General features: G+C 40.2%; 1 protein-coding gene across 1 annotated transcript in view; it reads left to right on the top strand.

The window, feature by feature from the left end:
* Positions 1–281: 281 nt before the first annotated feature.
* The window catches only part of Arl8b (ARF like GTPase 8B), a 45,548-nt gene continuing 34,238 nt past the window's right edge, over positions 282–11,591 (top strand). The window contains exon 1 of the mRNA XM_076841125.1: positions 282–588. Coding sequence (XP_076697240.1) covers positions 466–588 — 123 coding nt within the window. The 5' untranslated portion in view covers positions 282–465. The remainder of the gene's footprint in view (positions 589–11,591) is intronic.

The raw sequence follows: 11,591 nt of genomic DNA, 5'->3' as shown, positions 1-11,591 counted from the left end.
GTTGTCGACGAACACTCAGAGAAAACTTGAATAAGTGTATAGACGAGTGGGTGAATGCATGAGTGGACGAATGAAGGGCGAATGAACCATCAATGAGCGAGCCAAGGAGACATGCAGGATGCAGGGCACTGAAAGCTGTTCAGGTGCAGTTGGCCTATGTGCTGTGCTGCGACGAGACCCCCCGCTAGGTGGCGCTGCAGGCGGCGGGCGCGCCTGGCCAGGCGGGGATGGTCGCTCTTGCCGTGCGCGCCGGCTGCGGCGCGGGGCCCAGCGTGGGGGGTAGGGCGAGTCATATGACCCGCTTGGCTTCCTGGCTCCGGCCGCCGCCGCCCGCCCGTGTCCGCCCGTGTCGCGCCGGGGCCCCGAAGAGCCGTTGGCGGGGTCCGGGCTGAAGCCCGCTCGTGTGGAAGTGTTCGTGGCCGTTGCCTCCCGCCGTCCCGTCCGCCTTCGCTCAGCGCCGTCATCATGCTGGCTCTCATCTCCCGCCTGCTGGACTGGTTCCGCTCGCTGTTCTGGAAGGAGGAGATGGAGCTGACGCTGGTGGGGCTGCAATACTCGGGCAAGACCACCTTCGTCAATGTCATCGCGGTGAGCGTCCGCCCTGGTTCGGCCGCCCGCGGGTCGGCGGGCTCCTCCCCTAGGGCTGGGGTCAGGTCGCCCCCTCTGGGCGCGGCGGGACGGGCGGGGGCCTTTGGCCTGACGGTCCCTTACCCGGGGTCCGGAGGCGGCTTTTCGCGCGCCGGCGGCCGAGGTCGGCAGCGGCAGGGTTAATCGTGTTTGGTCTCCACGAAAGAGCCGTGCCTTTCAACGCGACCGAGGCCCGGGGACGGGGTCGCCCGGAGCTTGTCACGTTGTTTAAAGTGCTGTTGTTGTGGGGCTGGGAGGGAGTGCGGAGTCTCTCGGTTTGGCTCCGTGTGGAAGCAGCTCTAGCGTTACACTCCAGTCCGTCATTCTCCCCTTAGGGTGGGATTTGGCGTCGAGTGAGCGTAAAGAAAGAAGAGCCCTTTTTTCAAGTTGCTGCTTGGGACCAAGTGGCCCATTGTTGAGGCCAGGAGAGCGGTGTGGGCGCCCTACAGAAGAATTCTGAGGGCCGCTTGACCTCTCTCTGAATTCACTTACTAGTTTCCACTGGTCTTCCTAAGGTCGAAGATTCAGCCGATGGCAGAGAGGAGGGACAGTTCCACCGAGTCCACGGTAGTCCTAGTGTTTATGAAGCCAAGGAGTAGGGTGTGGGTGTGTTTTGCAGAGCTAATTGTTGGATCTTCTGCAGTCAGCGTCACGTTAACTGTCTTGCAAAAGGGGATTTGTCTTCTGCGTGTGCTTCTCACTTGAGAAGGGACTGCCAGGAACCGAACTTATGCCAGGCCCAGGGAATGGGTGTTAGGGCGGGAAATGGCTCTGAGAACTTATATACAATGCGGTGTTTATTCAGCAGTGGTTAAGTAGGATGATTATTCGGTTTTGCGTTTTGGGTTGGGGAAGGAATAGGAGTGAAGGATTTCTCCTCTGTCTTTACTTAGAAAGTTGCTGTGATTCAGTGTTGTTTGGTAGGGGCTTGGACTTGCCAGGGATGAGCTTTAGAACTGTTCTGAAGAGAGATTGCGGCAGTTCTTTCGCCTTTTAGATGACTGTTGAAATCTTTATTTAACTGGCCGTCCAACTGGTTTGGTTACAGGAGTGATTCAAACACTTGTTGGAGAAAATACGTAGCTTGTGACTCTTAGTCCTTGCAATATAGAGCAACAGGGGTGAGTAAGACTTGGAGGAAGCAAGATTAGTAGAAATCAAATGTCTTTTGGAGAATATTGCATATAAGTATAAAGGAAAATTGCCAACGGGTTTTACTCCTTTTGTAATATTATTATTTTTCTTAAAATGACTGTCTTTTAAATATCTGGTGTGACTAATAAGAAAAAAACAAACTTTAGGTCATGTATTCATATTAAAACTTTAATATAATATGAAAAAGGTGAGGCTTTAGCCTGAGTGGCCTAAATTTTCTGATATTTACTTAAGAATTGTAGTCACCTTCTAAATCCCATCCCTTTGACAAGGTTGATTTGTGCGATCAACTGCTTCTTGCAGAAAACTAGTTATGCATGGAAAATATTAAAAAGTTGAGTGAATATTGAGAAACTTGTTGATTTAAGTACTTATATCTTCAGTAGACATTATAACTTAATATTATAAGCTTGAACTTTGATGTCAAGGAACCTTGATTTTGAAATCTGGATCTGCCACAGCTTCCTTGAGTCCTTGCTTCTCATCAGTTACAAGCAGATAATAATATGTTTCTTTATTCTGAGGATTAAATGCAGTGGAAAATGTTCAGTGACTAGCAGTATGCTAGTAGGGGTAGCTAAATGGCAACTATTGTTATTATTTGTAGTGTCTCTATCTATTTAATGCAGAAACAATGAAAAATACTGAGAAAGGCACTCAGCTGTGATTGTTTCCTTTGAATCTCAGGTTGTACCTAATGCCAGCTACAGTAGTAGATTTAAGGCTGTTGTAAAGTAATCACATCATGCTCTCTCCTTTCACATTAGTTTATTTTAGTTAACAACAGCATAACTTCTGCAGAGATGTTGAATTCACAGTGACACAGTGGTTCTTACTATTAATCTTAGATATTCTCTTTGAGGTAAAATGGTGTGGAGAGGCTTTGTTAAGAAAATCTGTCATCACAAAAATGATTAGGATTTATCAATTAACTTGATGTAATCATTCCACATTATATAATTCATAAAAACAATTCTGATTCATTAATTAAAAATAATATTAGTTTTAGAAAAGGAGTAAAAACCTGTACTATAATTGACATTGGCCTTCAGAATGCTGAAAGAGGTACCTTGTAAACCTTAGACTCTGATTTTTTTAATCTTTACTTTATTAATTTATTTTTATGTTATGCTGAGGATCGAATCCAGTGTCCCAGATGTGCTAAGCAAGTGCTCTACCATTGAACTGTAACCCTGACCCCTAATCTGTGATTCTTATAGAATATATTGAGGGTGAAGAAAATGTTAGTGATTTAAAGGATTTTTAGATAAAAATGATGTATCTAAAGTATTAAAACAATCCAGGTATGGTGGCTCATGTCTGTAATCCCAGCAGCTTGGGACACTGAGACAGGAGGACTGCTACTTCAAAGCCAGCCTCAGCAAATGTGAGATGCTAAGCAACTCAGGGAGACCCTGTCTCTAAATAAAATACAAAATAGAGCTAGGGGTGTGGCTCAATGGTCAAGTGCCCCTGAGTTCCATCCCGAAACACCCCCCTGCCCCCCACACACAAAAAAAATTAAGCCTTATTAAAAATATTTTTTGAACAAATTATTAACTAATCAAGTATGGATTCATCAAACTTAAATATTACTGTATCTATCTTAAAAGGTAAGACAGATTTAATAGATATAATTTATCTTACTCAAAAGGTTTGTGAAGCTGAACTACTTAAAAGTAGGGTTTGGTTCAATTCTAAAAGATGAGGCTGTTAAGTTAAAGTTACAGAGATGTTTAGTCTTCAAATACTTACTCATAGGGTTGTGTTTTTTTTTTTTTTGTTGTTGTTTTTTTAAAGTTGCGCTGGGGATTGAACCCAGAACCTACTACATGCTAGGCAAGCACTCTGTCACCTCGCCCAACTCATAGGGTTTTGAAACTGAAACGATACCTCATTTTATCTAATATTTTATGAAGGAACATTTGATTTACATAATGTTCTCTTTTGTTTTGAACATTCTAAAAAGAAACACCCGTGGACTTAAATTTTATGTTGTTTCAGGGAATGAAATAAAGCCCGTTGTTAACTACTCTGGCAGTTATTGCATAATAAGTCATGTGTGTTTTGTGTATAGTGAATATTGAGTAATCTCTGGAACTCTTACAGTTTATAGTATAGTTACCTAGAAATAATGAGTATGAATTTGCCAAAATGTTGTACAACAGATTTTTATAAATGGATAAAATGGATATTGTTATGAAAATTTATCTATACTTAAACAGATTTTGCTAATCAGGAAGGTTAGTCCATGGAAATTAATTACTACTGAGAATTAAGAAAAGAAAATGTGTGGGAAGATTGTAGAAATCTGAATCCAGAGTCCTTTTTTTGGGAGGGGGTGGTACTAGGGATTGAATCTGTGGTGCCAGCCCTTTTTATTTTTTATTTTGAGACTGGGTCTTGTTAAGTTTCTGAGACTGGCCTTGAACCTGTGGTCCTTCTGCTTAGCCTCCCAAGTTGCTAGGGGATGACAGGCATGCATCATTGTGTCCATCTCTAGTGTCTTTTAAAAAAAGAGTTTGTAACAGCCTTCCTTATTCTAACTTTACCCTTATTTCAAAGAGTGGCCAGGAAGTCCAGAGAGGCAAGTGAAATTCCAAAGTTAGCAATGCTAGGAAATAGCAAGGATAGAGTTATAACCCAGGAAAATGCACTTTCTTCTTTTTCTCCCGACCTCTTTGGATCCAGCTGAGGTTAGAATCAGAGAGTTTATAGTTGGAAGATTTTAATCGTTTAAAAATAATTTTCATGCCTGGTGTGGTTGGTTGTGGGGCCTGTATTCCCAGCAGTTCGGGAGGCTGATGCAGGAGAATCAGAGTTCAAAGCCAGCTTTAGCAAAAGCAAAGCGCTGAGTAACTCAGTGAGACCCTGTCTCTAAATAAAATACAAAGTAGGACTGGCGATGTGGCTCAGTAGTCTAATGCCCCAGAGTTTAATCCCCGCTACCAAAAAAAAAAAAAAAATCATTTTTGTGTGCTGGTGATGTTGGGCAGTGGTAAAGCACTTGACTAAAGTATGTAAGATCTGGGTTTAATCTTCAGCATACACACACAAACGCAAAAACTTTTCTCACTATAATATGCTCATCTATTTAGCAGAGCTGGGGATCAAACTCAGGTCTTCACACATGCTTTGCAAGTGTTCTACCAATGAGCTATACTTCCAGCCCTCTAAATTTGCATGGCATTTTTATATTCAGGCACTTTTCTTATCTACCGTACTGGGGATTAAACCTCTGGCACCCTGTCACAGAGCTACATCCTCAGCCCTTGAGTCTTGCTAACTTGCCCAGACTGGTCTCCAGCTTGCCTCAGCCACCTATGTGCCTGTGCTTACAGGCCTGTGCCACTGTACCTGTCTGCATTTAGGCATCTTAAGCATGTGTGTTTGGCAACTATTACATGTAAGGACTTGAAGTGTTTGTGTGTATTATATATGTTATATATACACTCATGTATATGGACATTAGGGAAAGGAGTGAATGATAATCAGTGGAAAGGAAGAGTAGTGGAAAACTATGTTGACATATTTAAATAACTGGCTAATAGGCATTGTTGAGTTAATGGACTGATTTTTTTTGGTTGTTGTTTTTTTTTTTTTTTTTGTGCTGGGGATAGAACCCAGGGGAGCTTAACAACTGAGTTACACCCCAGCCCTTTTTAAAAAATATTTTTATTTAGAGACAGGGTCTTGCTGAGTTGCTATGGCCTTGCTGAGTTGTTAAGACTGGCTTTGAATTATAATCCTCCTGCCCCAGCCTCCTGAGCTGCTAGGATTACAGATGTGTGCCACTACTCCTGACTGGACTACTTTTAATATATGAAGATTAGAAATATCAATGTATATATACACATACACACCTACTTGTATGTGTGTGTGTGTGTGTGTGTATACACACACACACACACACACACACACACACACACGGGTGCTGGAGAGAAAACCCAGTGCCTTGCTTGTGTTGACCAAGTGCTATACATTGAGCTATATCCCAAGCCCTAATTTTGGGTTTTATAACATGATTTATTTAATTATTTTGGGGATAAGAATGGCAAAAATCATTTTTAAGGAAAATGTGCTATGGTTCAATTTACATGTTTAATAAATCTGAAACTTTGAAAGCTAATCTTCCCATGATGTGGTCTTCAAATATAGATTCAGAATGTTGGAACATGAGACATCCTACCACAGATGGTCTCTTTAAAGGGTTTTTGTGTACGTGTGTGTGTGTGGGGGGGGGGTTGCGTGTGGTAGTGGGAATTGAACCCAGTACCTCGTGTACTAGGTAAGCCCTCTGCTACTAAGCTACATCCCTAGCCATTTATTTTTATTTTTTGTTTGGGACAGGGACTCGCTAGGTTGCCCAGGACTTTGAATTTACAATTATCCTGCTTCAGCCTCCCTGGTAGCTGGAATTACAGGTGTGTGCCACTGTGCCTGGCCATAGTTTATATATTTGGTTATTTCCTCATTATTGGACATTTGAACATTTTCCAGGATGTTGCTGTTGTACATCATCAATTTGATCTGCATTTCCTGAGGATGAGTTCCAGAGTTGACATCATTAGATTAAAAAATTTAAAAATATTTTGTGTCAAATGGCCAAATTGCTTTCTAGAAAGTATGTACTCCCACTGAGAAGATGTTCTGAACAGTTTTCTTATATAAAGTTGAACATGAGCTAAATACTTCATCCTTTGATATCTGTAGGGCAAAACACATTTAGTTTTATTGATGAGATAAACTAATATTATGGGAGCAGGAGTGCCAGGGATTGAACCCAGGGACACTTATGCACTGAGCCATCTCTCCAACCCTATTTATTTATTTATTTAGAGACAGGGCCTTGCTAAGTTGCTGAGGCTGGCCTTGAACTTGTGATCCACCTGCCTCAACCTCCTGAGTGACTATGATTACAAGTCTGCACCACTATCCCCAGCTTAAACTAGCAGTATTTTTAAACTATTCTGCTAGCTCTGTTTCTGTGTAATATGTCTTTAAAAGTTCCTACTTAATGTTTCAGCAACTTCCAGGACTGAGACTTGACAATTCTTTTTCCCTTTATTGAACTCTATCAGCAAGTCATATAAATGGAAATTCAGCTTATCCTCTTTTCCTGTCACGATACTGAATTTGTTGTAAACTTATTGGTGAATTCTGACATGCTTCTTTGTATTTCTCATTAATCCATTGGACATATTACATTGGTCCTATTACATTTACCCACCCCCCTTTTCCCTTTTCCTTACAGATTATCTTTTCTGTGTCAGAAGTTTAATAAAGTTTGCCAAGTAGACTACTTTTTTTGCCCCCACCCCCTGCCCTGTAGTAGGGATTGAATCTAGATGTGCTCTGTCACTGATCTTTTTCAGTGCTGGGGATCAAACTCAGGGCTGCTAACATTGTTCACTTAGTATTTAAAATCAGGTGATAATTTAAAGCATTTAGTTTTTCTATGATGTGAAAAAGCCAAACTCTTTAATGGAGTAGTTTCTTCAAAGTCAAAACCACAAGCCATACCTTCTATTATGCTATTTTTTTAAGGTTACACTATTTCTTAAATTAGATATGAGTCTTGTATTTGGATCCAATTTCATAGTTTGCTTGGTTTTCTATACCAGAATGACATTCTTATTTCCTAAAAGGAATTTTTTCTTCTTTTTTTAAAATTTTACTTTAAATTTATTTATTTATTCTATTGTTATACATGACAACAGAATGCATTTCAGTTCATAGTACACACATAGAGCACATGTACCTAGGGTAATGATGTCCATCTCATTCCTACCCCCATGTCCCTTCCCTTCTTATTCCTCCCCTTGGTTCTATCTAAAATTCCTCCATTCCTCCTTTGCCCATGCCCATTATGGATAAGCATCCGCATATCAGAGAAAACATTCGGCCTTTGTTTTTTTGCAATTGGCTTATTTCACTTAAGGTAATATTCTCTACTCCATTTAGGGTAATATTCTCTACTCCATCCATTTACCTGCTAATGCCATGATTTTAGTCTCTTTTAATGCTGAGGTAATATTCCATTGTGTATATATATCAGAGTTTCTTTATCCATTCATCTACTGAAGGGCATCTAGGTTGGTTCTACAATCTAGCTACTGTGAATTGTGCTGCTGTAAAAATTGATGAGGCCGCATCACTGTAGTATGCTGTTTTTAAGTCCTTTGGGTATAAACCAAGGAGTGGGATAGCTTGGTCAAATGGTGGTCCCATTCCCAGTTTTCCAAGGAATCTCCATACTGCTTTCCAGATGGGTTGCACCAATTTGCAGTCCCACCAGCAGTGTATGAGTGTGTCTTTTTCCCTACATCCTCGCGGCTGGGATTGTAGCTCAGTGGTAGAGTGCTTGCCTAGCAGGTATAAGGCACTGGGTTTGATTCTCAGCACCACATTAAAAAAAATAATTAAAGATACTGTGTCCATCTACAGCTAAAAATATTTTTAAAAATTATCAGAGTAGGTATACTGGTGCATACCTGTAATCCCAGTTGCTCTTGATGCTAAGACAGAATTAAAAGTTTGAGGCCAGCCTGGGCGCTTAGTGAGACCTATTGCAAAATAAAATATAAAGGGACGGGGACATAGCTCAGTGGTCAAGTGATTGCCTAGCATGTGTAGGGCCCTGTGTTCAACCTCCATCGTTGTAAAACAAAACAAAAAAACTCAACCAAAATAGTTTAGGACTTATCTCTAAGAATATATATTTCTACAATGATTGTACTGGCAAAATAAGATTTTAGATATGTAAGAAGTGATATTTAAGTTTGGAAATGGTGATCTTTTCTCCTAAACTGGGTTAGAAAGGTAATTATTTGTTGTAAAAAACTTGGATTATAATTGGCAAAATGATACTAATATTTTTTGTATCCATGTACTTTGTAGCAGTTGCTTTAGGATGTACAAAAGTGTTATTATAAGAATATATTTTGAGCCAAAATTTGGTTGGCGTATGAGTGTGATATGTTAATTTGGAGTATGTTCAAATTAAGTGACTATATGTGTTAGAATGGCATAGAGGTTAAGACTTGAGCCAAACTCTGCAAGTTGTGTTATCTTTGTCAAGTTGTTAAACCCCTCAGTGTGTTTCCTTCTGTGTAAAGTAGAAATAAAGTACTGTCTATCTTATAGAATTGTTAACAAGTTAATGTGCCTAAAACACTTTGAACACGTTCAAAAAGAGCCCATCAAAAGTGCCTAGCATGTGTAGGGCCCCTAACTGCTAGATTACTATAGTATAATCTTCTTAAGGGTGCGGATTGCTGTCTCTTTCACTGATGGATTCCAAGCCAAGTGGCACATTGCCTGGCATGTACTAGATACTCAAATATTTGTTCAAATGGATAAATACTATTCAAAATATAAGCAAAAAATGTATTTGTGAACTCATGTTCATATTGCATCATGCAAAGTATAGCCTATTAATAAGAATGGTGTTCTGGATTCCCACAGATTTGAATATTGATATGTCCATATCACTTAAGTAAATATTCTCTGGTTTATTTTTTACTTCCATAAAATGGAGGTCATCACAAAACTGGTCTAGAATGGTGAGAATTAAATAATTAACATATGCAAAGTGTTTAGCACCGTGCTAACATATAGAATGAATTCAATAGGAGTAGTATAAGATATGATTATTAGCTTTTATGATCAATTCCTTGTTGTTGTTGTTGTTGTTACTGTTACTGGGGATTATACTCAGGAGTGTTCTACCAGTGAACTACATCCCCATCTCTTTTTATTTTGAAATAGGGTCTCCCTCATTTTCTCAGGTTGGCCTTGGACTTGCCATCTTCTTGCCTCAGCGTGCAAAGTAGCAGGGCTTACAGACATGCTCCACCGAGTCTGGCATATTCAATTACATATAGATTTCACTTTTATATTTTAAATATTAATTGCTTGTATTTAGGAAGTCTGTTGTTTTTCTTTTGTTGAATCATTGGAACACATTTTAATTTATCATGCTGAATTTGATAACAGATAAACTGGTGGAAAAAATGTTTTTAGTTTCTAGGTAGGCTAGTAAATTTTAATTTTCTTGCTTTATTGCCTAGACAAAAACATTGCGGCACAATATTGAATCCAAGTGTGGAGAGGGTGCATCTTTATTTTGTTCATAATCCTGGAGGAGTATTTGTTTGTTTGTTTGTTTGGATTTGTTTTTGGTACTGGGGATTGAACTTGGGGGCCCTTTACCACTGAGCTACATCTAGTCCTTAATTTTTTTGAGACAGGGTCTCACTAAGTTGCTGAGGGTATTGGTAAGTTGCTAAGGCTGGCTTCCAAGTTGAGGTCCTCCTGCCTCAATTTCCTGAGTTTTTATTGCTGGGGGTATGCACCACCACACACAGCTGTCACAAACCAAGATGCACATGTGTATTGTTTTGTTTTCATGGCTTGTTCTGTGGTTCTCACCGAGCTATAACATGGCTTGTGAGACCTGACCAAACTTGCCACACCTGTGTGCTGTGCCTTCTGGGAGGAAGAATATTCCTTAGAAATTCATGCTTCTTCTACTGAAATGTCCTGCTCCTGAGGTTCTTCCTCATGTTCTAGTCAGTGCCCACAACCTGCACCATGTGCATCAGTGCTGCCATTGCCATAGGTCACATAGGGCAAAGCTGCCTAGGTTAGTGGTTATTTTTGCTGGGGGGAGAGAGTACTGGGGATTGAACTTGGGAGCACTAGACCCCTGAGCCACATCCCCAGCCCCATTTTGTATTTTATTTATAGACAGATTCTCACTGAGTTGCTTAGCTGCTCGCTTTTCCTGAGGCTAGCTGCTCAATTTTGAACTCAAGATCCTCCTCCTTAAGCCTCCTGACCCACTGGGCGTAGGCTAGTGATTTTTGATGGACCTAGTTATGTAGTTTTTCCTTTGAAGAGGTAAAGTTGGATCTGAAGTATTTCTTGGTTAGAATAAAATTGCAATTTTTATTGTAGAAATAATTCTAAACAAGGATCTGGAAATGTGACTTGTATTTTTTTTTTTTAATCCAACCATTGACTAATGTCAGGAGCCCAGACAATGCATTTAACTTCTGTTCTTCAGTTTTGATGTTTGTAAAGAGTGAATAATCATTCTGAGAACCTTATGTTCTTTGAGAGTGAGTGCTATTAGTTCTTACACCTAGAACTCTTAGGCATAGATCAGAGAGTTAAATAAAAGTATAAAGACTCCAGTATTAGATATTGGTTGATGAAATTTCAATCTCTTGGCAGAAGGAAAAAAAAAAAGCATCATGCAACTTTATGGCAGGGATATGAAAAACCCAACAGGAAGAACAGCGTTTGGCAATAGTATTTGCCCTCTAGTGCTCTGTGCAAGTGTGTGCTTAGAGTGTAATTTTAAATTTTAACCAGGATTTAAGATTAGAGTGGATTTTTTGTTCATGGCTGCAAGTTTGTAAACCCCAGCAGGTATTCTGCTGTGTTTGGGTTAACTCATTCTCTTCTAGGTGAGAAGTGGCTTCAATGGACTGCATGCAGACTTGCCTCCAAGATATAAAGGGATTTAGTGTCATGCGACTGTTTGCGGAGCTCTCTCTGTCTCTCTCTCCTTCCCAGCTAATGCTTTTTTTTTTCTTTACTGTCTTCTTGAAAGCTCATTTTTTCTGTAGATTTTTTTTTATGCCAGTATATGGACTTCATCATTAGTAGTGCTAAAGACTGAACCCAGGCCTCACACATGTTAGACAAGTACTCTACCACTGAGCTATAGCCCCAGCCCAATGGAGACTCATGTTTTCCCTCCATAATTGAGCTGTTTCATTCTAATATTTTTGGACTTC

The sequence above is a fragment of the Callospermophilus lateralis genome, chromosome 20 (genome assembly GCF_048772815.1).
Source record: "Callospermophilus lateralis isolate mCalLat2 chromosome 20, mCalLat2.hap1, whole genome shotgun sequence".
Taxonomy (NCBI): domain Eukaryota; kingdom Metazoa; phylum Chordata; class Mammalia; order Rodentia; family Sciuridae; genus Callospermophilus; species Callospermophilus lateralis.
The sequence above is the reverse complement of the archived record's forward strand: the minus strand, read 5'-3'. Positions and strand labels throughout refer to the sequence as shown.